The 26,187-nt window shown below is 52.4% G+C and overlaps 2 protein-coding genes across 8 annotated transcripts; one reads left to right on the plus strand and one right to left on the minus strand.

Moving 5' to 3' along the window:
- Positions 1–124: 124 nt before the first annotated feature.
- Hsd3b7 (hydroxy-delta-5-steroid dehydrogenase, 3 beta- and steroid delta-isomerase 7) lies at positions 125–11,529 on the plus strand. 2 transcript variants are annotated; one of them, XM_050165864.1, is made up of 9 exons: positions 184–246; positions 357–424; positions 569–740; positions 953–1,108; positions 1,348–1,456; positions 1,527–1,626; positions 1,760–1,922; positions 2,325–6,043; positions 9,548–11,529. In XM_050165864.1, the coding sequence occupies exons 3-8, from the start codon at positions 575–577 to the stop codon at positions 2,771–2,773; spliced, it is 1,143 nt and encodes a 380-aa protein (XP_050021821.1). In that variant the 5' UTR covers positions 184–246; positions 357–424; positions 569–574; the 3' UTR covers positions 2,774–6,043; positions 9,548–11,529. The 2 variants fall into 2 exon arrangements, with proteins under 2 accessions (XP_050021820.1, XP_050021821.1); XM_050165863.1 differs by lacking the exon at positions 357–424 and having other exon boundaries at positions 125–246.
- Stx1b (syntaxin 1B) lies at positions 6,050–25,784 on the minus strand. Of its 6 annotated transcripts, none has more exons than XM_050165862.1 (10): positions 25,493–25,784; positions 16,372–16,446; positions 16,082–16,181; positions 15,920–15,994; positions 12,512–12,585; positions 12,195–12,303; positions 11,946–12,019; positions 7,087–7,224; positions 6,880–6,990; positions 6,050–6,659 (listed from the first exon to the last, which is right to left on the minus strand). In XM_050165862.1, the coding sequence occupies exons 1-10, from the start codon at positions 25,520–25,522 to the stop codon at positions 6,579–6,581; spliced, it is 867 nt and encodes a 288-aa protein (XP_050021819.1). In that variant the 5' UTR covers positions 25,523–25,784; the 3' UTR covers positions 6,050–6,578. The 6 variants fall into 6 exon arrangements, with proteins under 6 accessions (XP_050021819.1, XP_050021815.1, XP_050021816.1 ...); XM_050165858.1 differs by lacking the exon at positions 25,493–25,784 and adding an exon at positions 17,858–18,217; XM_050165859.1 differs by having other exon boundaries at positions 6,880–7,224.
- Positions 25,785–26,187: the final 403 nt, after the last annotated feature.

The following is a 26,187-nucleotide window of genomic DNA, read 5'->3' on the forward strand; positions in this document are numbered from 1 at the left end:
GTGGGCAGGTTCTGTCCTCTGCCACAGAGAGTGGAATGGCCACCAGGGGGCACTCTGGCAAGAGAATTCCCTCCTCCAGACTCCCTTGCCCGCCCCTAGGGGTGGAGGCTAGGCTGGTCTTCCTGGAATGGGCCAGGGAGGAGGAGCAAGCGGAAGGAAGGAAGCCTGTGTGCAGCTAGCTGGCCCACCAGCCCAGGACACTGCCTCTCCCAGTGGCCAGTTTGGACTCCCTGGGACTAGCTACAGGTAGGCAGAGACGATACTGAGCCCAAGGGGCCCTTCTCTTACTTTGCTCAGTCCTTACCACCTCCTTGCACCCTTTCTAAACGACTCTTTCCCTTTTTTCCCTTCTTTAGTATCCCCAGTCATTTTTTCCATCCACCTCAATCCCTAACCCGTTCTGCATCCAATCCGAGTGACTAGGGTAAGAGGGTGGGCAGTCTGATGGCTGCCAGCACACAGCTGCAGCCACAGCTACTAAGCCTCTTCCACCCAGATTATCGTCCCACCTGCTAGACCCCTCTAGCAAAAACACATCATTGAAGCAAGTGGTGTTCTCTTCCCACAGCTGGGCATGGCAGAACCTGCACAGGTGCCAACACTGGTCTACCTGGTCACAGGTGGCTGTGGCTTCCTGGGGGAGCGTATTGTTCGAATGCTGCTGGAGCAGGAGCCCAGGCTTCGGGAGCTGCGAGTCTTTGACCTGCACCTCAGTTCCTGGCTGGAGGAGCTGAAAACAGGTGACTGAGTGGGGCAGTAGGTATGGCGCCCCAACCTCCCCAAACTGGGATTTGTGCAGTTGTGGAAAAGGTGATTCCTATGTCTGTCCTCCAGCTCACACAGACGGGATGGGTGAGTCACAGGGAACATGTGGTCCCCTAGGGGCATGCAGGCCAAACTCAGCAGCAGGCTTAGTCCTCAGCTCTGACACTGCCTTGGGCTTCTCCACCAGGGCCTGTGCAGGTGACCGCCATCCAGGGGGATGTGACTCAGGCCCACGAGGTGGCAGCTGCCGTGGCTGGATCTCATGTGGTCATCCACACAGCTGGGCTGGTGGATGTGTTTGGGAAGGCCAGTCCAAAGACCATCCACAAAGTGAACGTGCAGGGTGAGGTGCTACCTACATGTTTTTCCGTGTGACACCCGTCATTCCTTAGCATGTGGCCTGACCTTAGCATGGGCATCCTGTGATTTTCCTGTGAGAGCCTGTCCTGCTGATCACGGGGCCCCGTCACTGCTCCCCAACCCTTTCCTGACCTGTGGTGGTTCACCCTGCACACAGGGTGAAGCCGAAAAAGATGTCGAGGCAGGAAGAAGACAGCTTGCATTTGTCCCTTCCCTTCACAGGCACGCAGAATGTGATTGAGGCTTGTATACAGACTGGAACTCAGTTCCTGGTCTACACAAGCAGCATGGAAGTTGTGGGACCTAATATCAAGGGCCACCCCTTCTACAGGTGAGCTCAGCCCCACTGAATGTCAGAGGCCCTTTACCTCCAGCATTGAGTCTGTTTTCTCCCCCTCTAGGGGCAATGAGGACACCCCATATGAAGCAGTCCACAGGCACCCCTACCCTTGCAGCAAAGCCCTTGCTGAGCAACTGGTCCTGGAGGCCAATGGAAGGAAGGTAGGCTGCAAAAACAGGGCTTGGGGTGCTGAAGGTAGAGGAGAACCTGACTCCCAGGCTTCTTTGCATTCATCTCCGCCCCATGGTGGCCAGGATAGAGGCGTGTGCTCCAACATTTTCCCTTTGCCACCAGGTCAACGGAGGGCTACCCCTGGTGACATGTGCCCTTCGACCCACGGGCATCTACGGTGAAGGTCATCAGGTCATAAGAGAGTTCTACAACCAAGGACTGCGCTATGGGGGTCGGCTCTTTCGAGCCATCCCAGCTTCTGTGGAGCACGGTCGAGTCTATGTTGGTAAGGACAGAGCAAGGCAAAGGGAGCCCGAGAGCAGCGCAAGGGGGCTGGCTCTGAAGGTGGCAGAGTCACGAGTGTCCCCCTGGCCCTGTGAGGGCTCAGGCAGACGATGATCATGTGGGCACTTTCTGCATGGATCGCAAGAGAAAGTCTCCACGCCAGCTGGGAGGGCTGACATGTCATGGGTTATGCCAAGCACTGAAGCAGGGTGAGGACAGTTCTCCAGAGAAAGACAAGGGCAGCGTCCAGACAGGAACCGAGTAGCTACGGGATATCTGGGAGGGCGGGTGGCTACAGGGGTGGGGGAGAGCCACCTTGACCAGTTGGTAGTGAGGTTTGGGCCAAACAGGGGCCTGGACCAAGGGCCCTCAGGGGCTTATCTGCCTCCCTCCCTACTGGTAGGCAATGTGGCTTGGATGCACGTGCTGGTGGCCCGAGAGCTGGAGCAGCGGGCAGCACTCATGGGTGGCCAGGTGTATTTCTGCTATGATAAATCACCTTATAAGAGCTACGAGGACTTCAACATGGAGTTTCTGGGTCCCTGTGGACTTCGGCTGATAGGCACCCACCCACTGCTGCCCTACTGGCTGCTGCTGCTGCTGGCTACCCTCAATGCCCTGCTGCAGTGGCTGCTCCGCCCACTGGTGCTGTACACACCCCTGCTGAATCCCTACACTCTGGCCATGGCCAACACCACCTTCACTGTCAGCACCAACAAGGCACAGCGCCATTTTGGCTACAAGCCCCTCTTCTCATGGGAAGAGAGCAAGGCCCGCACCATTCACTGGGTGCAGACCTTGGAGGGTTCTGGAGTGGCTGGAGGCCACTGTGGCACACACTCAAGGTCCTGAACCTTCAGAGCCTGGATGGAGAGAAACGACTGCCTTCTGAAGCTAGAGGCTGTGGTGCCTGACTGGGTGGTAGGAACCGTGCCACGTTTTAACTACATAGATCTTGAGCCTGGGTGCTATCCCAGCCTCCAAGTTCTAACAGGGTTTAGGAACAGGCCTATCTTTGGTCCTGAGGCCTGCCAGCTGAGTGTAAAAACTGATTTCTAAATGGTCTCACTATCCTTCCCACTTCTGGTTTCTCAAGCAGGAAGGGGCTCACGCTGGTCTGCTTACTCCAGGTGGTCTTCAGACCTGGCTTCTGCCACATCTGGCTCTCCTTAAGGGGTTGTAGTTCGATCATTATTTAAACGTGTATCTCTTTTAGACATTTATCTTTTAATTTGCTTTAAAGAAAGCTGAAGAAATCAGTGAGTTTCCATGTCTTCTCCAACCACATTCAGTGCCTGTGATATTGTTAGCTTTCTGCCAAGGGGGCCAACCATGTGGTATCAGGCCAAGCCTGGATTAAAATCCTTTTCCAAGTCTGTGTCTACCTGTTGTCTCCCCTCCCCCCAGTGTCTCCCGTCAACACGGCGCCTGTCCCATGTGGGGACAGAAGGAAGTGAGCACACAGCAAGCCCGCTGTTGGATTGGTTGCTATTTCTCCCGTCCCACCAGGCCCAACCTGGCCCAGGATAGGGTTCGGGCGCTCTGGGGACAGGACATGCAGGTCTGGGGCAGGGGTCAAAATTTCCTGTATTTGATCCATTTGCAAGTTGATCACCAATAGAGAGAAATAAGACTCTGAGGGCTAACAGGAGGGTGGCCAGGCTCTGGGCCCCCAGCCAGGCCCCAGGAGTCCTGTCCCCTCAGGGGAGGGGAGGGAGAGAGTTCTAGAAACCAATGGAGAAAAAAAGGGGGCAGGGGCTCATGTCAGCAAACATGGCTACATCACGTGACACGCCAGCAACACAGAAACACACCAACGCACACAGCTGCACAGCGGGGTGTGGGGAGAGGCTAGGTGGGGGAGAAGGGAGCTAGGGACCAGCCATCTTGTCCTCTGTGAGGTGGGCAGGGCAGGGTGAGTTCACAGAACACATCATGTGTACACGCTCAAGGCATGACAAGAGCGTGATGACCCACGGGCACAGGAGACGGACACATGGTGGGCTTTGTAAGAGGCAAGGAAGGGACAATGGAAGCATTGAGTCCTGGCTTGGGCCTAGGACCACCACGGGGGCACATTTGGGCTTGATGGTTTTAGGTGTGTGGAGGTCAGGCGACACACACTTATCTGAGAACATGCAAAAGACACCAGCCCCCAGACAATCCAGGACACGCATATGGACAACAGTCAACAAGCTTGTCCATCATGTGATGTGTAGGTCTTGTAGAAAGCTGGGTTACAGCAGACTCAGGACTGCTAATCCACTTGAGGCCCAGTGGTGGGCAGCCCTGAGCCCAGTGCCATTCAAAGAGGCAAAAGCAGCATGCCAGCCACAGTCTGTCCTTGGGAACATTGCGACTGGGGTGTCAAGAGAGGCTGCTAGAAACACCTAGGTTGAAGGGGGTTCTGGCTGGGCTGAAGGAAGAAGTGGGTGGATGCTGGGGCCTCCTCTGGCATCTCCAGAGAAGTCAAGGATGGGGGCACGAAGCTCTGGGCGAACTCCTGTCCTGCTGAAGAGTATTCTGGAAATGGATAGGCAGGCTCCCTCCTCAGCACAGCTAACCTGGGGGTTACACACATGTGGATGCACACATGCACACACGCATACACACCAGGTGGGCAGAGCTCAAACAGACAGGCAGGGAAGAGATGAGCTGTCAGGGCTTGCTCAGAACATTTCCATCTAGAAAGCCATATTTTCAGGGACTCCCCCTCCCCTCGTCCTGCATGCACCTGTGCTCACACACACTTCACATGGCTACCCAACTGCAGGCCAGGACACATGTCCCTCTGTGTGCCTACACGTTCACAGGACTTGCAGCACTGTCCTTTATCCCGCTGACATCCTGCCTGCTCCCAGAGAGCCCACAAAGTGCACACATAGCTGTGCACACAGTGGAAGGGCTTTCTCCATTCCTCACCGCTGGAGGATGCTCCCTGTCTCAACCTCCCTGTCACCCAACTGTGGTAGTGGCCATGGCTGATGCTTCAGCAGTACATGTGTCTGAGGGACAGATTCAAGGATGGCCCTAAGTAGCCACTCAGGTGTGTGTAAAATCCAGCTGCCCAAACCCAAGCTCCTCGAGGAAGAGTTCAGAGCATTGGCTGAGGCAGTGAGGACAAACAAGAGCTTCGAGGTGAGTTTGAGAGGCAGAAAGGGTAAATGCCATGGTTTCCCACCTGTCTGGAGCAGCCCTTGGCATCTTACCTCCTTAGGCCTACCACACTCCTTCCAGGAGACAGTTTGTGTGCAAACTGGTGTGGCCCAGGATGGGCACCATGCTGTTTGTGTGTGAGGCCCCAGCCCCTGTGTGTGACCACCTTTCTGGAACTTCCTCAGCCTCGGCATTTGTGAACACACTAGGACGTGCTAGTTGTTCAAGGCTCAATACTGCTGTCAGGCAGAAAGAGAAAGGTAAGAGTCTGGGTGTGTGCTCCCGTCAGATGGTCTGGAGAGGAAGGACACGGCACTGGCACACTCCTGATGGAGCAGTGTGAGCCGCTGTTCTGAGGAAAGGGAGGGAGCAACTAAGTCTGGAGAAACAAACCTGGGGAGCATGAACTTAAAGAGAAACGTGTGTGCGTGTGATGCACAGAAGCAGAAACATGTAGAAAGTCCATAAGGGTGCACACGTACACAGTCGTCTTCCAGTAGCTTAGTGACAGCTATCTCTACCCATTCAAAACTAGTGTCTGATTCACAGCATGGATGGCTCTGTCTAGGAGAAGATTATCAACACTACACCACAGAGAGAGAGAGAGAGAGAGAGAGACCTGTGCACAAGCCCTTTACATCACCATCTATTAGGGAAAATACGCACTCATACAAACTAAGTCAGGATCTTTATCATTTACACACAGGTTTCCACTTGCTTCCCCTGAACTCAAAGTTCAACACACACACACACACACACACACACACACACACACGGACGGACGGACGGGTGGGGGGAGTCCCCAGGAAATGACGTGAACCCCTGGCAGTAACTGAGCCAGGAGAGTTTGTGAATTCTACATCACAGGAGACATGTGCGGTGGTCTCTGGGCCTCCCTGGATCCTCGGAGGCTGGGAATTCCCTCACATGTACCTCCCACTCCAGATGGAGCAGACAGGAGAGAAGGTCAGTGGAGGAATTGCTTTTGCACTGGGTTTTCACACTTAGAAAACTCCATGTACACACATTGTATGGCCACAGATCTATGCACACACACACACCTGCACTACACGTGTCTGTTCACAGAAGACAGGTTATGGTATGGCGGGCTGCTGTGTTCTACTCGGCCACAGTCTGCACAGCAACGGGAGAGAGGGAAGTTCAGACCACACAGGATGGAGGTGGCAGAAAGAGGTTCAGGGGATCTACATACATCTACACAAGTACATACACGCTGGGGTGTCCACACGTCTTGAGCATGTGCCCGCGGCATGCATGTTGGTGTGCATGTGTGATCACGCCTGCTGTTATCTATGTGCGGCAAGGTGGAGGGGGGATCCATGGCAAAGTCAGAGCCAGGGACTCCAGGGTGTGCGTGAGGGTGGCAGGAGCTGAAACTGCCTGGGTCTGTTTTGGGAGTGAGCTCGGAGCAGGGGAGAGTGAGGGGCGGGGATTGCTCCCAATGAGTGGAGAGGGACTGAGGGAAGAGAAGGGTAGGGGCCTACAAGCCCAGGGTCCCCCCAATGGATGACGCCAAGACCACCCCCAGCACCACACAGCAAATGATGATCATGATTTTCTTCTGTAGGTGCAAAGATGAGAGGGGAAGAGGAAGAGAGAGAGACAGATAGACAGACAGACAAATGAAGGGAGAGTCGGGATATAGGACATGAGGAAAGAGGGGAGAGAAAACAGAAACAGGAAGAGGTCAGAGCCAGAGATAAGGCCTCTCACCCATTTCGTAACTGCCACACCCCGCCCACTGATCTCCTACCCCCATCAGGCCACCTCCACTGGCTTACCCTCCTCGCCTTGCTCTGATATTTCACAGCTTTCTTGGTGTCGGACACAGCTCGTTCCACATAGTCCACGGAATGTTCCACATTGTATTCGATGCGGTCAATCATCTCGCCCTGCAGACGGGGGAATATGAAGAAGGGAGAATGAGGGTCGGCTAGAAAAGGCATCCTTGGGGCTCGTGGGGACCCCCAGACTGGTGCAGCCTGTACCTGGCTCTCCACGAGCATGGCCATGTCCACAAACATGTCGTGCAGCTCTCGGATGCTGGTCTCCAGTTTGATGATCTCATTGTGCCTGGTCTCAATCTCATTTAGTGCCTGCTTTGTCATCTGCGAGTCCATTTTGATCTAGGGCGGTGCGAGGAAGAATGGGGCTGTGACCACTCTTTGTTCATGTAAGGGTTTCAACTTAACAGTTAGAGGGGCCGGGTACAAGTCCTTGGGCAAATTATTTACCCTCTCTGGACCTTGCTAGCCACCACCTAGAAAATATGGATCATAGGCTGGGTGTGCTGGTGCACGCCTTTGATACCAGCACTCGGGAGGCAGAGGCAGGCAAACCTCTGTGAGTTCGAGGTCAGCCTGGTCCACAGAGTGAGTTCCAGGACAACCAAGGCTACACAGAGAAACCCTATCTGGAGAAAAAAGAGATGGAGGGAGAGGGAGAGAAAGAAAGAAAAGAAAAGGAAGGGAGGAAGGGAGGGAAAGGAAGGAAGGAATGAAGGAAGGAAGGAAGGAAGGAAGGAGGAAGGATCATAATAGCACCTATCTCAAAAGACTGTTGTGAAATTGAATGTGTCTGTGTATGTAACTTTGAACAATCCCTGGAACACCATAAGCATCAAAAGAAGTTTGTTGAATTACAAGAAATAAAGCTTGTAGAAGGCTGGCAATCTGGCCCCAGGGCTTCCTGTAGTGGAACACACACCGGGGAAGCCCAGGGAAGAGAGATGGTCAAAGCTGACGGGCGATGGCAAGATACAGCAGGTGGGAAAGTAGCAAAAGGCAGAGGCTCAGATGTGGAGGCAGTGTGCCCGCAAGTCAACAGGAGCCTCGTGAGATGAAGCAGGGGATAAATAAGAACAAGATGCACATCGGTCTCGAGATCAGGAGGAGAAATTCCAGCTCACAGCTACAGTGTCCCCTCAGCTCCTGACCCAGCCATTGGCTCCCACTGAGTTTAGAACACAGTGGGCAATCGCTTTCCCTCTGTACCCACAGGACTCCCTATTACCCTGGCCACACACCGCCACACATGGGGAGCAACCCTCCTCCCCACCCTCTCACTCTCCCTCACACCAAGCTCACTCCCAAAATAGACCCTTTCTACCCATATTTCCTGCCCCTATTGTAAGCACCAAGGTCACCCAGCAGCTGTCCTGCAAGTGTCCCTGTCTCCTGTCTACATTTTGACTGCTCTTCACCAATATTCTCATTATCTAAACACTCATTTGCTTCTCCTTTTTAGCTTAGATTTTTAAATGTGTACGTGTTTACACTAGAATGTAAACCCAGCTGCCCATGTGGATTGAAGGACTTGAATTCCCTGCAGCTGGAATTGCAGAATGTTGTGAGCCTGACACAGTTGAACTCTGGCGCCATAACCACTAAACCATCTCTCCCCAGATCCTGGTGTCTCTTTTTGTCTTTTTTAAAGACTTATTTATTTCCATATATGGGTGTTTTGTCTGCACGTACATCATCTGCACACCAGAAGAGGGCATTGGGTCCCATGGGAGTAGAGTTACAGATGGTTGAGAGTCACTATGTGGGTGCTGGGAATTGAACTCAGGACCTCTGGTAGAGCAGCCAGTGCTCTTAACCACTGAGCCACTTCTCCAGCCCCATCCTGTTGGATCGTAAGATCCATCTCAATGACAACTCCTAACATCTTCCTTGACTCCAATATTAATAATCCTAGCCAACACTTAGGGCTCATCTGCCATTTCCTCAGCCCATCCAGGGCTCATCTGCCTTTTCCTCAGCCCATCCAGGTCCCCAACCCCACTGACATTGTTGTGAAACTGAGTGAGTTCCATAAAGGTGGTTTCCACGGCCACAATGGAATGCCAGGGGGCAGAGGTCAATCCTTTTTATTTATTTATTTATTTATTTATTTATTTATTTGAGGCAGGTCTTCCTATGTAGTCCTGGAAGCTATGTAGTCCAAGCAGGTCTTGAACTCCCAGAGATCTTCCCAAGCACTGTGATTAAAGGTGTGCACCACCATGCCTGGCCAGAGTCCAGCTCTTGCCCACTAAAGTAAGACCTCTTGGAGTTGCCCACCAGGCTCCTCTCCAATCTCACACAGAGACAAGACAGCCTGAGGAGAGCTGTATTGGAAGGAGGAGGGGTGTCCCACTGGCCCACCGGAGTCAACTCAACAAATATCACATTCCACTGCAAACTCTTAGACAACCACAGTGAACACTTTATATCTGCTTACACCCATTTCCCAAAGCCATCTGGCCACAGAGGAAGAGATGGACACAGGACTGGGCAGGCCAGAGCACACGTCCACAATGAGAAAGAGAACCTGGGTTTGGGGGAAGCCCCTGTGCTCACATGTAACAGAACGGGGTCCTGTGGGCTCAGGGAGGGGGGAACGCTGCCGCTTCAGGCACCACACTGAGCTCTGACTCAGAAATTAAGACTGTGTTCTTACCAACAGCAATCTACAGATTCAGTGCAATGCCTATCAAAATCCCGGCAAAATTCTTCAAAGACCTCGAAAGAACGGTAAACTTCACATGGAAAAGCAAAAAACCCAGGACAGCCACAACAATCCTGTAGAATAAAAGAACTTCTGAGCCGGGCGATGGTGGCGCACACCTTTAATCCCAGCACTCGGGAGGCAGAGGCAAGCGGATCTCTGTGAGTTCGAGACCAGCCTGGTCTACAGAGCTAGTTCCAGGACAGGCTCCAAAGCCACAGAGAAACCCTGTCTCGAAAAACAAAACAAAACAAAACAAAAAAAAGAACTTCTGGAGGCATCACAATCCCTGACTTCAAACTCTACTGCAGAGCTACAGTACTGAAAACAGACTGGTATTGGCATAAGAACAGACAGGAGGACCAATGGAACTGAATAGAAGACCCGGATATCAATCCACACATCTTCGAACACCTGATCTTTGATAAAGAAGCAAAAAATATCAAATGGAAAAAAGAAAGCATATTTAACAAGAAGTGCTGGCATAACTGAATATCAACATGTAGAAAAATGAAAATAGACTCATATCTATCACCACACACAAAACTCAAGTCCAAATGGATCAAAGACCTCAACTTAAAGCCAGCCACACTAACCTTATAGAAGAGACAGTGGGAAGTACACTTGAACGCATAGGCACAGGAGACCACTTCCTAAACATAACCCCAACAGCACAAACACTGAGAGAAACAATAAGGGGAACTCCTGAAACTGAAAAGCTTCTGTAAAACAAAGGACACGGTCAACAAGACAAAACGACAGCCTACAGAATGGGAAAAGATTTTTCACTAACCCCACATCAGACAGAGGTCTGATCTCCAAAATATACAAAAAACTCAAGAAATTGGACACCAAAAGAACACATAATCCAATAAAAAATTGAGTACAGACCTAAACAGAGAACTCTCGACAGAGGAATCTAAAATGGCTGAAAGACACTTAAGGAAATGTTCAACATCCTTAGTCATCGGAGAAATGCAGATCAAAACAACTCTGAGATTCCATCTTACACGGGTAAGAATGGCCAAAATCAAAAACACTGATGACAACTTATGCTGGAGAGGTTGTGAGGAAAAGGGAACACTTCTGCATTACTGGTGGGAATGCAAGCTGGTACAACCCCTTTGGATGTCAGTGTGGCAATTTCTCAGAAAACTAGGAAACAACCTTCCTCAAGACCCAGTAAGGGGCTGGAGAAATGGCTCAGTGGGTAAGAGCATTGCCTGTTCTTCCAAAGGTCCTGAGTTCAATTCCCAGCAACCACATGGTGGCTCACAACCATCTGTAATGAGATCTGATGCCCTCTTCTGGCCTGCAGGCAGACACACAGAGAGAATATTGTATACATAATAAATAAATAAATAAATAAATAAATAAATAAATACCCAGTAATACCACTTTGGGGTATATAGCCAAAGGATGCTCAATCGTGCCACAAGGACATGTGCTCAACTATGTTCATAGCAGCTTTGTTTGTCATTGCCAGAACCTAGAAACAACCTAAATGCCTCTCGACCAAAGAATGGATAAGGAAAACGTGCTACATTTACACAATGGAGTACTACACAGCAGAAAAAAATAACGACAGCTTGAATTTTGCAGGAAAATGGATGGAGCTAGAAAACATCATTTTGAGTGAGGTAACCCAGACACAGAAAGACAATTATCACATGTACTCACTCATAGGTGGTTTTTAAACATAAAGCAAAGAAAGCCAGCCTACAAACCACAATCCCAGAAAACTTAGACAACAATGAGGACACTAAGAGAGACTTACATAGATCTAATCTACATGGGAAGTAGAAAAAGACAAGATCTCCTGAGTAAATTGGGAGCATGGGGACCATGGGGGAGGGTTGAAGGGGGAGGGGAGAGCAGGGAGGGGACCAGAGAAAAATGTAGAGCTCAGTAACTATCAATTAAAAAAAAAAAAAAGGAAACACACACACACAAAAAAAAAAAGAAAAAGAAATTAAGACTGGAGTCAAGTTCTTCGCAAGTTATTTCACCTTCTGGCTCAATTTTCCTCATCTGAGAAAGGAGCTACCTTCAAGATTTTGGAGACGATTAAATGAGGGGTAGACACGATGGTGCACCCCTGTACTTCCTGCTGAGGCCAAGAGGATTGTGAGTCTTGAAACAATCCTGTCTCAAAAAACAAACAAAAACCCTGCAAGTGTGAAAAAATGCCCCCGCAGCGCTATTGACCCTTTCCACGGAGCTGCCTTCCTGCTCCGCCCCCATGGAATCTCCCAGTTCTTGGTCCAAGTTGTCCATTCTCTGAGATTCCAGAGTGGACATGGAGGAGAGAGGCCAATGTTTTCCCCACAGACCCTGACCCGACCCAGGGGCTCACATCGTCAGTGAAGATGGCCAGCTTCCCGCTTTCCAACATGTCTTCCAGTTCTTCATTGGTAGTGGTCCTGCCGGCTGTGGAGGACAAGAACTTCCTGCTCAGGAACTGGGTCTGAGGTGGTGGGGTGAAGGGAACAGGAACCCAGGACCCACCCTTCCAGGCTCAGGCCAGGTGCTGGCTCCAGGGAGGAACCCGTGGAGCGGGCCTGTCAAGTCCTGGGAGTCTGGGGATGGGGAGGGGCACACGCACTGATCTCCAGCTGCCGCTGGATGCGGTCCTTGCAGCGGTCCCGGTACTTGGACTGGGTTGCGTTATACTCGGTCATTACCTCCACGAACTTCCGCGAGAGAGTAGAGTGCTAGAGAATCGGAAAGACACACAGGGTGTCATGAACACAAGGCTGAGAAGGATGCTGCAGCAGCTTCCCACGAATTCAAAACCGTATCTCCATCCTTCGCTCTGCTGTCTGGCACAACCCCGCCCAGAGCCCCCNCCCCCCCCCCCCCCCCCCCCCCCGCGACAGAGACCACTCCTGCCTGGGCTGGTCCCCTGCACGCTGAGCTTACCTGAGTCTTGCGGATGCGCAGGTCAGCGGAGGAACGATTCAGCCCCTCTTCCTGCTCAATGCTTTGCTCGATCGCTATGGGAGAAAAGACACAGTTACAGGCTGGAGATGGAGAAAGGGACCAGGATCTGGAGTGTAGGAAGAGGTCGGGTCCAGGCTAAGGGAAGAGACATCATGCTCCACGAAAGGAATTATGGTTGCTGGGCGGTGGTTGCGCACACCTTTAATCCCAGCACTTGGGAGGCAGAGACAGGCAGATCTCTGTGAGTTGGAGGCCAACCTGATCTACAGAGCAAGTTCCTGGACAGGCTCCAAAGCTACAGAGAAGCCCTGCCTCAAAAACCAAAAACAAAACAAAGCAAAAACAAAAAAAAAAAAAAAAACAAAAAAAAAATCATGAAAAGGAAGAAAGAAAGAAACAGTTGTGGGGAGCTCTAGTTTTGCAGGCTGCCAAATAAGCAGGCAGGAATCTGAGGGAGTTTCCTAAAGCAGGTAGGGAAAGACAGAGTCAAAAGGTCACCAGACAGAAGCTTTGTTTTGATGGAAGAATTTTGCCTTGGAGGGAATATAGTCCATTCGCTAGAGGGGACACCCCCCAAAGTAGTCTCCAGTTCCTTTTACCTCTAAACAAAAAGCAAAACCCACCAGCACTTTGTGTGCATGTGTGCTTTTAAAGGCAGGGTGTGGTTTTTTACATTGCCTGAAACTTGTGGACTCAAAGACACTTCTGCCTCAACTTTCTGAGTAGCTGCTCCTACAGGCAAGACCCCCACTACCTTCTGACTTTTTGGTGGCCATCCTTTCATGAGAATTCTGTAGCTTACAGGTAGATGTTCTAACAGAGAAAACATAGCTCTCCTGCCCTGCCTGTCTTGTCAGTTCTGCTTCTTTATTGTTTTATCTTTTGTTTTTTTGAGACAAGGTTTCTCTAGGTAGCCCTGGCTGTCTGGAACTTACTCTGTAGACCAGGCTGGCCTCCAACTCTGCCTTCTAAGTGCTGGTATTAAAGGCATGTACCACCACTGCCTAGCTGAGTTCCTACTTCTATCTATCTACCTTCCTACATAGGTATTCGTGATTTTTCAAGACAGGGTTTCTTTCTGTAACTTTGAAGCCTGTCCTGGAACTAACTCTGTAGACCAGGCTAGCCTCGAACTCACAGAGATCCACCTGCCTCTGCCTCCCGAGTGCTGGGATTAAAGGTGCGCGCCACCACTGCCCGGCTGAGTTTCCACTTCTAAAGGATGTTTTGTACTGCTTCTGGACCGTGGATTCCCGACTCCATTACTCAGATTTTCTGAGCAGAGCTTGCAGGAACAGCTTCTTCACATTAAGATCAGAAAGTGCAGCAGGGATGAATCACCCAGGCTGCTGAGACTCGGGACCTCTGGGCCAATCCTGAGAATGCCATCTCTCTGTCCTCCTGGCAGTCGGGAGGAATGGAGCTAGATGGCACCTCAAGACTCTCCTGTAGGCAGAAGCAGGAACGACTGACTGAGTGCTATTGCCGGCTGGGCCAGCTCAGAGAAAGCACCAGGCGTACACCACCAGGGATCCAGGGACCTACGTCCTGCTGGGCCATGTTATAAGACCTGGGGCTAGGGCCAACTCTTTGTAGAGGGGTATTGTACAATGATTCTGGGAACTGAGTGATATTGGTTGGTATTTCACATTAGAAACTGGGGTTTGAATTCCTAAGACGACTTTTCAAGGTCACCCTGTTGCCACCAACTGGAAAAAAAGTGAAAAAGATGGGATTTTTTTTTTCCTGGTCAATTTTTTTTTCCATGACAGACAGGGTTTCTCTGTAGCTTTGGAGCCTGTCCTGGAACTAGCTCTTGAAGACCAGGCTGGCCTCAAACTCAGAGATCTGCCTGCCTCTGCCTCCTGAGTGCTGGGATTAAAGGCGTGCACCACCACCTCTCTGTGTCTGGTCAATTTCTTAAACGATCTTCACTTTTCCTGTCTCCTGTCTGAAACTATTCCTGAACCCCTGACCACAATGTTTTCCTCGTGGCCTCCTAGAACGTGTTCTAGATCAGGACACAATGGGTCTGAAGAAACCATGGAGTCCTGGACCTGTGACCCGCCCACCCACCTCAGCCCACCGAGTGCTAAAATTATAGGGGCACACTATTATGCCTCTCTGCAACCTGAGTTTTATGGAGTTTGTTTTGAAAATGTCACCTTACAACTCTGGCTCTCCTGGAACTCACTATGTAGATCAGGCTGGTCTCGAACTCATAGAGATCTACCTGCCTCTGCCTCCCTAGCGCTGAGCCTAACGGTGTGCGCCACCACATCTGGCAACTTTTATGTTTTCTATTTGAGATTCTTGGTAAGACTTCATCTGGAGAAAAATATTCCGCTGTCAAAAATATAAGGAAAAAAAATTTTATAATTGCTTCAGTTTCTCCTACTATACTGACAAGCAAACTGCGGACACGGACAGGGACTGTCCGCAGTGAGTGGACCTCACAGGCTGAACTCCTCCCCTGCAGATTACATGACCATGACCCCAGAGCACACCCACAAAGGGCTTATCTTTACAGGTCAGCATCAGAGGCTCCCAGAAGGCCCCCCCCCCCCCCCAGTCCAAAAGGACATGAAGCTTATTTCCTCATCGCCCCAGGGAAGGCTAATGGTTTGGGGGACAGGCCCTTGATAAAGCCTGTCTAAAGTTCAGCAACGGGCCTCAGGGCTGCAGGCACTTGGTAACTATCTTCTGCTGCTCAATTACCACGGCACGCCAGTGGCAGCTCCTTAACACTGCTCTTCCCCTGGCATCAGCCGACGAGGAGGTTCCCAGCCCACAGTGCTTTGGGGGAAGGTGATTATTACCAGCACCCAAGTCCTTAAATTAGAGTGGATGCATGAGCCTTTGGCAAGGCCCTCCTGAAAGCGTGCCAGCCCCTGATGTCAGCCACACGGTCCAATCTGTCCTGAGCCGAGGATACTAATTCAGAAGCATTTGCTGAGCCACCTACTGGGTGCTCAGTGTCGTGCTCAGAGCCTCTTCAGGACAAATGAGGTCTGAACAAAATTAAAACCTTGGAGGAGGATGTTTCTTTCATTTCCCCCCTCCCTTTCTCCCTGGATTTTCTGAAATAGGGTCTCATTATGTAGCCCACATTCATTGGAAACTCTGACTTTTCCTGTGGCAGCTTCCTGAGTGCTGGGATTATAGGTCATCACCACCTTGACTGACTGGAAATCTGCATTCCTCTGATTGATGGCTCTTAGGTGCAGTTCAGGCGGAAACCCTACCCAGCTCACTTCCCAATCAGCTCCCTGAATAGGAATCTGGTCCCCAGAAGCCTGTGGGCACTGCCGACAGGGACCTGTTTTGTCCAGTGCGCAGCGGAGATCTTTCTCCGCCGATTCAGGATTGCGTCACTCAGTCGCTCACCTTTCAACTTGGACCGGACCTTGTTCGCGGTCTTTTTGATGTCTGCCGTGAGGTCCTCCAGCTCCTGTTTGGTCTCTGGGGGGGGGGGGGGGGGGCAAACAGGGAAGTGAGAACCTGGATGGGGCTCTGGCCCCCGAGTCCCCCTGAAGAAGTGGCACTCACTCTCATCCGGGTTGGGGGCTGCGAGGATGGCGCTGTGCTGTTTCTTCACCTGCTCCACGTCCTCAGACAGTTTCTCGATGCAGCCTCGGATCTCTTCCACCTGGGCAGGAACTCAGTGCCACCTCACCCAAGTTGGTGGGCCAGATGAGGGGATCAGGACAACTAGCCAGTGCTCAGTGAAATGGGCCAAACCCAGAAGGCCAAGGAGTGTGCAGGAAAAGGGGTGCACAGGGCAAAGGATGTTGCTGGGGAGGGGCACGGTTCTCGGCCAGGGCTACTGGGGGCTCTACCTGTTCAAAGAACTCATCCATAAAGTGGTCTCGATCCACGTGGACCACCTCCTCTTCATCATCGCTGTCTTTCGCCTGCAGAGCAGAGCAAGGCCAGACCAGTGAGCAGTCCTACCCCGCTCCCCAAGGTTGATGCGCCTGCCCTCTGGTCCCCTACCTGCCTCACACACGGATGGCACCAGTTCTAGACTCGGAGCCTAGGAAGGGTCCTAGTCAGGAGGGCTGGCAAGGACAACAGTCAGAGCCAGCACTGGGTTACTTGAAGAACAATGTCTCGGATGCCAGGGTACCTTAAAGGAGTCAGCTAAAGGCGTTCCCTGAGATAGGAACAGCCTCGGGTGTTCAGTCTGGTCTCTCTGAAAGAGACATTAGTTGAGGCTGTCGCTATTCATTGCTAGACACAAATGGCAACATTTCAACAACCAGCTAGTTGTCACGTTTGTGATGGTCACCTCTGGTCTCTGATGAGGATTCTAGAATGCTTTCCCGGGCTCTGAACCTTCCCGCCATCCCTTAGCAGCGCCTGCTCGGGTCTCCCCTTTCCCTGCCCCGACCTGACCATTCATTCCCTTATGGAAGGTCGCATGGGTGCCAAGCTGCCAGTAGCTGGTGCCAAGTTGAGCGAGCACAGCCAGGCCCGGCAAGGGCTGGCTGAGCCGGGTCGGCAGCACTCTGACCTGCTTCCTCCCACGCCTTCCTCCTCCCGCTGCACTCTGCTGCTGGAGACCCCCTCTTCCCCCACACCAGTCGCTTGCTCGTTCTCTTCCAGTCCCTTCCAGCCGCACACCCACCAACTCTCTCTGACTTGGATTTCCCAGTTGCAACCTGCAGCTGCTCAAGCCTCCACCCTCAGGGCTCAGAGACACAAAGGGATATACCCACCCACACTGGCATCTCCAGGCAGACCGGAGACACAGACAGAAGAGCTGACACACAGGCACACAGAAATAGGCTCCCAACACCCACATGGAGCCTCACTGCCGCGCTGACATCCACCGCATACAGACCCAGGCAGAGCTGCTTTACTGACGGGTGAACGCACAGACCAACAGCCACATCCCTGGGGCATGGAGGACGGTACTGCCTTTTCAGCCAACCTCTTTGAGCCCCAGGATGGCATTCTCACCCAGTTAGGCAGAAGGCACAAAAGGGCTCCCTTGGGATCCCCACTCTTCTTTGCTTGGGACAGAATTCCCAAAGGCAAAGTTGAACTTAGCCATCGACAGACATTAAGTATGGAGCCCTAATCAACCCCAGTGGAAAGTTAAGGGGGTCAGCCTGACACCCAGACAGGTTGAGCCAGAGTTCAGATAGAATGCAGCCAAGAGAGCCTGCATGAGATCAAGACAGGAGCCAGGCAGCAGCTGCTTGGAAGTGGAGCCTCTGGGACCTGAAGCAGCGAGCTGACCCCGCCTGGAGCAGATCAGACGACAGGAGAAGAAGGAACAGCTCTTGGCTCAGATGCATCTGTTCAGACTGAACCTACACAGAGCCAGATGGGACCAAGATGCAACCAAGACACCAAGATCACTTGGGATCCACAGATCCTGGGCAACTCTGGGACCAGCACAACCCAGAAGACACCTTCTGTGGGAGGCCAGAAAGTCACGTGATTCTGCCCAGGTCTTGCTCTATTCAAACTTGAGGGTCTCAAAGGTCCTTCTGAGACTTCTGGCTTCTCCAGTCTCTCTCTGTCCCAGGACTGCCCCTGGCAGATGCTGGCCCTGCAGGCCTCTGAGAGGGGACTCATCTTTAGGATGCACTAGTTTCTTATGGAACTTTCCAGCTTCCCAGCCTCCAGGGTCACAGCCTCCTGCTGACCTTCCCATCCTCCACCCGCCCACCCTCCACCAGCTTCATGCAGGTCAGGAGAACCCTGGCTGGTCTAGGTACCCGGGAACCTTCCTCTTCTCTGACTATTTCCCTTCCCGTGCCGACTTGAAGTCCATCCTAGAGTCTGATTTCAGTCTCTCCTGCTGTTTTCAGGACCTCTCTCCTTAGACTTTCTAGAGTATCTAAGTTACCTCCCTACTTGCCCTTGAGAAGGACCTGAGTATGACTTGGTTGGGCTAATAATTACAGAGAGCTAAAATCCCTCTGGGTGTCCAAACATGTTCACAATCATAATCCCCTTTGATCCTCACCACCACAGCCCAGTGAGATCAATTAAACAAATACTGTTCTCATTTCATCCATGAAGGAGCACGGGGCCAGGGTGGGCAAAGGGCAGTGAATTGCCCAAGGCCAAGTAGGACCAGGAGACCATGATCCAGGAACATGGCCTGCTTCCCAAGGCTCTAGTGAACTGCTGCCCAGGCCACTGTTTGCCATTGGTTCCTTTCCCTCCCAGGCCGGCTCCTGCTGCACCCCGGCAACCCCGCCACAGGGCCGTCTGCCACTGCCTCTCACGTTCTCCTCATCTTGTCTGACCTTCTTCAAGACTCTGTAAGAGGGGGCTGGAGCCACGGCTCAGCTGTTCAAAGTGTGTGTCGGTCTTGCAGAGGACCCAAGTTTGGATCTCAGCATCCATGTTGGGTTGTTCACAAAACCATCTGTATGTAACTCCACTCCAGGGATCTGATGCCTTCTTCTGGTCTCTGCAGGTTCCTTCACTCAGCACTCATGAGTGCAGGCAAACACACACAGACACACACACACAGACACAATATTTTTAGAGTCTGGTGTGGGGATGCAGTAGTTCGAGGCTGGCCTGGTCTACAGCACGTGAGTTCCGGGACAGCCAAGGCTACTAGAGAAACCTTGTCTCAACAACAACAACAAAAATAAATAAAATCTACTTTAAAATCTTGAAAACAAAACAAGACCAGGGTCTGGGGAGATGGCTTGGTGGTGAAGAGCTGGCTGCCCTTCCATAGGCTCCAGGCTTCAAGCCAGCACCCATGAGGCAGCTCAGAACCCTCAGGAACAACAACCCCAGAGAGTCCAGACATTCTCTTCTGGCCTCTGGGGGCACCAGGCATGCTGTGATGAAGGTGCAGACAAAACACTCACACATAGTAGATAAACAACTCTGTGAGGTGACAGATACAGTGGTAAAAATCCTACAACCCAGCATGGAAAGCCGAGGCAGGAGGATTGCCATGAGTTTGAAGCAAGTGAGTTCTAGCTCAGCCTGGCTACAGAATAAGATCCTGTCTCAAGACCAGACATTACCTGGCATGGTGACACTTTTAATTACGTAGAGGGAGGTGAATCTCTGTGAGTTCAAGGCCAGGCTGGTCTGCACAGCTAGGCCCAAGCCAGACAGGACCACATAGTGAGACCCTATCTAAAACAAACAAACACATAACACACTCTGTAATGACACGCAATGACACAACTGCAGCTCTGACACACATCCAAGCAGAGCTTTACAGAGTTCCGGGTGCTTGTCTGTATATCCTGCACACGCTCATCCATTTAATTCAGTATGGATCTGGGGGATGGGGGAACCCACGGCCTCGTGCATGCTGGGCAACACTCTGTCGCTGAGTGACCATTCCAGCTCTTGGTTTTCTGAGACAGTCTTTTTGTTTTGTTTTGTTTTTCGAGACAGGGTTTCTCTGTAGCTTTGGAGCCTGTCCTGGAACTAGCTCTTCCTGGAACTAGACAGGCTGGCCTCGAACTCACAGAGATCTGCCTGTCTCTATCTCCCGAGTGCTGGGATTAAATAAAGGCGTGAGCCACCACCACCACCTGGTATTTTCTGAGACAGTCTTATGTAGCTCAGAGTAGCCTCTAACCTGGAATCCTCCTGTCTCTGCTCCCCGAGTGCTGGGTTACAAACTGCATCAACACCGTCCTTACTCATTTAATTCTTTTTCGAGACAAGGTTTCTCTATAGCTTTGGAGCCTGTCCTGGAACTCACTATGTAGACTAGGCTTGCCTCGAACTCACAGAGATCCGCCTGCCTCTGCCTCCCGAGTGCTGGGATTAAAGGCGTGCACCACCACCGCCTGGCTCGTTTAATTCTTACAATAGTCTCCTGAGAGAGAGAGCACGAGCAAGGAACTCAGGACCGCGAGGGGTGCACCCACACACTGAGACAATGGGGATGTTCTATCGGGAACTCACCAAGGCCAGCTGGCCTGGATCTGAAAAAGCCTGGGATAAAACCGGACTCGCTGAACATAGAGGACAATGAGGACTACTGAGAACTCAAGAACAATGGCAATGGGTTTTTGTTCCTACTGCACGAACTGGCTTTGTGGGAGCCTAGGCAGTTTGGATGCTCACCTTACTAGACCTGGATGGAGGTGGGTGGTCCTTGGACTTCCCACAGGGCAGGGAACCCTGATTGCTCTTTGGGCTAACGAGGGAAGGGGACTTGATTGGGGGAGGGGGAGGGAAATGGGAGGTAGTGGCGGGGAAGAATCAGAAATCTTTAATAAATAAATAAATATCAAGGCCTCGTACCTTCCTTTGTGAGATGGCAGTCTCCTCCCACAGAGGGCAGGGGAAGCAAGGAGACAGGCAGGGAGATGACTGGTGCTGCAAGTGGGGAGTGTCTGGTGAGGGCGGACTGAGCCCTGGGCCTTCTGTGTGGCAGATGAGGAGACAGTTCAGACAGGTGGCTCTATTGCCTGAGGCTTCATAGTAAACAAGACTGGAGGTGGGGCTGGAAAGGGGACCCATCGGATCTCAAGGCTTTTTCCATCCATGCCACGGACAGGTGGCAGTCCCTCTATTTCTACCTGGCTACAAAGAGAGCTGTTGGACTCGCTCTCTTTCCCTCTATTTCTCTGTCCCTCCGCCCACTTCTTTCCAGGGTCTCACTATGTGACCCAGAGTAGCTTCAAACTTGCAGCAATCCTCCTGCCTCAGCCTCTCAAGTGTTGGGATTACAGGAGCAAGCCCGTGTCCAGCAGTTCCTCACATTTAATCTCACGATCGCGCCACAAAGTAGACGTTCTTATTCCCATTTTACAGATTAAAAAAACTGAGGCACAGGAAGATTACATAACTTGCCCGAAGGTGATCAGCCAATCAGGTGTTGGTGGGTGGCAGGGCATTGCTTGTCAGTGTCCACCAATTGCTGAGCACCTGGGAGGATTCAGGAGATTAGGAAGAGCTCCTGTCACCTTCCGAAGCCTCCTTGGCTGTGTGGGGCATTTGATCCAATCCCCTAGCTTCCATCTGGCTCTTTAAAGTCAAAGGTGTTCACATCAGCAATAAGAGCGTTCTGGTGTGTGTATGTGTATGTTCACACGTGTGCGCACATGTGTGTGTGCATGTGTGTGGTTTTGGAGATTGAGCTGAGGGGATTATATGCACACATGCTCACACACACCACCATGTACTCCCTACCCAGGCTCTTCAAGGTGCAAGCCCTACGTCATCAGACCCCTCCGGCACCCTCACGATTCTGCCCATCTGCTTCCTTGGCTTGGGCCTCTCCTCCCCCACCTTCCCTGGTCCAGCCTGACTCTTTGCTCCTTCTTTTCCTCTCATCAGGCTACCGAGCCCACCTGCTCCCTTCCTGATCCTCCTGCGTCCCCAAGTCACTCATTCAACTAACAAATAAATATGATTGCACTAGGGGTAAAGAAGCCTGGGCCTGGGAAGGAAGGGTTTGTCTCCAAGCAGCTGCAGGTGTGTGTTGGGGGCGGGGCCGGCAAACAGTGACAAATGAGTAAGATAGTGCCTAAGTGTGAAATAGCAGACGGAGATATACAGTGTGTGTGTGTGTGTATGTATGCGCGCGAGTGTCTGCGCATGTGTGTGTGCACGTGTGGTACGTGTGTGTGCATGCATGTGTGTGCACATATGCATGTTGTGTGTGCACATGTGTGCATGTGTGTGCAAGCACGCGTGTGTGCATGCATGTATGTGCACATATGTGTATTGTGTGTATATGTCTGTGTGCATGTATGTGCATATATGTGTGTGTTGTGTGTGCATGTGTGTGTATGTGTGTGTGCATGTGTGTGTGTGCATGTGTGTGTGTGTTGGGAACACGCATGTGGCACTTTATTCAGGTGGCCAGGGAGGGTCTTTCCGGGGAGGTGACATTTGAGTTGAGTCCAATCGTGCTGCCATGCGGGAGAAATTGGACTTAAGGCAATGGGAACAGTATTCACGGGCAAAAGAAACACGCGCGAAGAACGCAAGGCAGAGAAAAGTCCCAGGCAAGGGGAGGGATTGAATCTGTTAGTCTCCGCCTGCTCTTACAAGCTTCCCCTCCCTCTTTCCTCCCCCTGCCCTCCCACCCCAAGCTGGCACACGTCCTCCTCTTTTCTCTCACTCTGTCTCGGCTGGCTTCCTCCTTGGACCTGGGACACCTACTCAACTGAGGCCTCCCCACTGCAAGGAGCTATGTCCAGCCTAGTACCTCCCAGTGCCCAACCCAAAGAGACAGAAAGCCCTGGTTCAACACCAGCTCCACCAGCTGTGGCACCTCTGGCAAGTCTGTCTTTTTTTCTGTAGCCCTCGGGCAATTCCAGAATTACTTAGGTGTCATCCACGTGGGTTTATGTGATGCTCCAGAGAAACTGGAAAGTCACCTGGGAATAGCAACCACACAGCGCTGCTGTGCAGCAGGCCGTCTTAGGCACCTGGATTAATTAACTTTCAATTCTCCAAATAATCCTGTGAAACCAGGTAGTACCGTTACACTCAAATTACGCAGGAAGAGACTGAGGCTGGGATGGAGCTCAATGACAGAGTACCTGCCTGGTGTATTCAATACCTCAGTCCAATCCCAGCACCACACACACATACACACACACACACACACACACACACACACACACCAGAGAGAGACATACACAGAAACATACAGAGACACAGATGCACACACACAGATATACACACTCAGAGACACAGATGCACACACAGAGTTCAGGATACAAACAAAAACCTACCCACCACCAGCAAACCACCCTGAGTACTAGACAGGTCAATAACTTGCCCAAGGTCACACATGAAGGAACTAAGCCAGGACATAAGCCCAGACAATCTCACTTCCAAGTCTGGGCCCTTACCCTCTGTAGGATAAACAGATTTTGAAAACTCCTCGGAACACTACAGAGCTCTGGCAAGACAACCAGGCCCTGCATTCACCATGTCCTCCCGGCCTAGGCCTGCGGAGTCTCCCCTGCCTTCCCAGAGCTTGGCTTTCAACTCTGGCAGAGGCTCATACACTCCAGACATCTGGAGCTCCTACCTACCCCACCCCACCAGCACCCTCCCAAACCTCCACTTTGCCTAAGCTGTGACTAACAGCAAAACCATCAGTGTTCGCCCAGCCCCCTCAGCCCCTGCCACCTGGTCCTGCTCCCAGGCTGGCCACAGGTTTCCTCAGCTCTGGGCAGGGAGCCCTGACTCAGAGGAGTGCTCCCCACTCTTGTCTCCCTCTCCCTCCAATTTTACCACAGTTGTATCCCCACTTTATTACATTTCTCTAGGTTCAGGAATCATGGCATGGTCTCGGCGGCTAGGGATCTGAGTTTGAATTCTGTTTTCTCCCTTGCTTAGCTGTGAAGCCTGGGGAAATTCTTTAAACCCTCTGGGCTTTCGTTTTCCCAAATATTAGACATAGCAGACTCTCTATCTACCTTACCAGGAAGTTGGTTGGGATTTGATGGGGCTGCCATGACAACCTGCTTTGCAAACTGCACCTGGACTACTACTTTAGTGGCTACTAAGGCTGTTGGTCTGGGTTTGAATCCTGCCCTTTCTCTAGCTATGTAACTTTGGCCAAGTTCCTTAACGTCTCTGAGCCTCTGCTCCCTTTTCTGTGAGATGAGATCATGCTAACAACCAGACTCACATAGCATTGCCAGTAATCAGAGGTGATTTCCTATAAAACACGCAGACTAGAGTTGCCATTGCTACTACCATCTTCCTCATCTCTCCTCCCTCTACTGTCGGCTCCTCCTGCCTCCACGAGCAGTTTCCTGCCTCTGTGTTCTTTCCCTGTACCCCCTGTAAACTGGGGTCCCCCAGTTTAGAGGCTTCCTGACAACAGAGCTTTGTCTCCACTCTCCAACTTGTATCGCAGAAGCCAAGAGGTCATGTCAGTCTGGCAGCCCGGAGGCCCCTGAGCCATTTGACCTGCACCACACAGAACACTTTCTTGATGACCTTGGGGCAATCCCTTCCCATCCCTGAATCTCAGTTTCCTCATCTGTCAGATGGAGTAACAGTCTCTTGGAATTCTGGCATAACCCACTCCATCAGGACACAGGGGCCAGTGGCCACCATCACACAGCAGACTGCCACCTCAGCCTCCTCGGGCCCATGTCATTCTCCAAATGTTTCCGTACCCTCCCTGCCCCGAAATCATTCTCATAGGGCCATCACAGTCCCTCCAAAGAACAGCCTCCCCTGCAAGCTCCTGACCTATCCTCCCCCAACCCTCCAGGCCTTTTGGAGCCTAGGCCCTGGTCGCCAGCAGCCTGCCCCTGGCTGCTCCCATGCCCCAGTTCCCCCGAACACTATGTGGCCTATGTCACACAACCCAATTTGGTGACCTGGTGGGTGAATCTGCCTCTCCTCTCCCACCTTTGGGGTCACTTCAGCTGAGGCTCTGGCCCAGGGGAACTCAGTTCCCCCCTACAGTCCCCCCTGTAAGCAGTGCCCTCTCCCCACGGAGCAACACACTAGTGCGCTTGCGTGCACACACACACACACACACACATCACCAACACCACGACACACTTCATTCACTGCTAGGTGCTGGCATCTAGTCTCAACCTGTGTCCTCCATAGCACCCCAAATCTGGGTCCTGCTGGACCCGGCCTGGCCAGTAACCACCTCCATCCGTCCAATTTGACAAACCAGCTCCAGGGAGGATGGTGTCCCCCCAGTCTGCTCTTGACATTCGCTCTCTCCCATCCCCAGGTTAGACCCAGGGCCCCCCTGGGCATATGGGCTGCCCAAGCCCCTGAGACCTCTCCTGCCCCCTTGTGTCTCAATGGCCTTCAACTCCTTCCAGCCACTGTCCTCCAATTGCAGGGTAACTGGATATCAGGTGCCAGGAGATGCTCGGGTTCTTGGCTTCTAACCTCTAGTCTTATCATTTGCCCCCCCATGTCACAGGATCTCCCCCACTCCATTCCAACGCGCTCCCCAAATACAGGGTCCCGCCTCCCCACCTCTCCCACCCCCTAGCTCACACTCCGCAGCTCCTGAGTCCGATCCTTCATCCTGCGACGGGCTCCTCCTCCCCTTCTTCGTCCTCCCGCCTCCGCTGCTTCTCTCTGCCTCCTGCCTCTTTGCTGGAGGCCGGGGGTCTGGGGGCACCGGGCTAGACCTCCGAGGGATGTGCGGATAAGGTGCGCGGCGTGAGGGGCGAGGGCGGGAGCTGAGGCCAGGCAGAGACAGGGGCCTGGGCCGACTGGGCTCTGCCTGGGCTGCGGTGGCGATGCGGCTGCGGCACAGGGTTGGATGGAGGGATGCGGGAGCCGAGGCGCGGGGGAGGGGGGCGGAGGGAGGTGAGGAGGAAGGGAGGGAGGGGGAGCAGGAGGGGGCGGGGAGCAGGGGGCATGCGCAGCGCCCCGGGGCTGGGGGCGCCTGGGGGTTGTAGTCCAGGGAGGGGCACCCACGGGAGGGGCACAGGGGAGGCCTAGAAGTCGAGGGGGGGGGCAGAGCCCAAGAAGCAGGGAGAGATGCAGAGGCAGGGACAAGGATGCTGGGTGAAAGGCGGTTGGGGTGGACCAGCAGAAAGAAGGGCTAAGGCAGTGAATTGAGGGAATAACCTAGGAGAGGTAGAGTGTATGCACGGGTGTCTCCGTGAGCCTACACAGGACCACTTTTATCCCGTCCCTTAGGCTCTGCAGGAGGCTCTTTGGACCAGAAATAACAAACCTGA

Source organism: Alexandromys fortis, unplaced genomic scaffold (assembly GCF_014885135.2).
Source record: "Alexandromys fortis isolate MF-2015 unplaced genomic scaffold, M_Fortis_MF-2015_v1.1 scaffold_146, whole genome shotgun sequence".
NCBI lineage: Eukaryota > Metazoa > Chordata > Mammalia > Rodentia > Cricetidae > Alexandromys > Alexandromys fortis.

Coding starts and splice junctions, on each gene's coding strand:
- Stx1b (XM_050165857.1), bottom strand. CDS start 18,121: ATGAGTCCCCTCTCAGAGGCCTGCAGGGCCAGCATCTGCCAGGGGCAG. Junction 12,020..12,194: donor CCAGCGGCAGCTGGAGATCA/GTGCGTGTGCCC, acceptor TGTCCTCCACAG/CCGGCAGGACCACTACCAAT. Junction 6,660..6,879: donor ATCAGAGCAAGGCGAGGAGG/GTAAGCCAGTGG, acceptor TTGCACCTACAG/AAGAAAATCATGATCATCAT.
- Hsd3b7 (XM_050165863.1), top strand. CDS start 575: ATGGCAGAACCTGCACAGGTGCCAACACTGGTCTACCTGGTCACAGGT. Junction 1,109..1,347: donor CCACAAAGTGAACGTGCAGG/GTGAGGTGCTAC, acceptor TTCCCTTCACAG/GCACGCAGAATGTGATTGAG. Junction 1,923..2,324: donor GCACGGTCGAGTCTATGTTG/GTAAGGACAGAG, acceptor CCCTACTGGTAG/GCAATGTGGCTTGGATGCAC.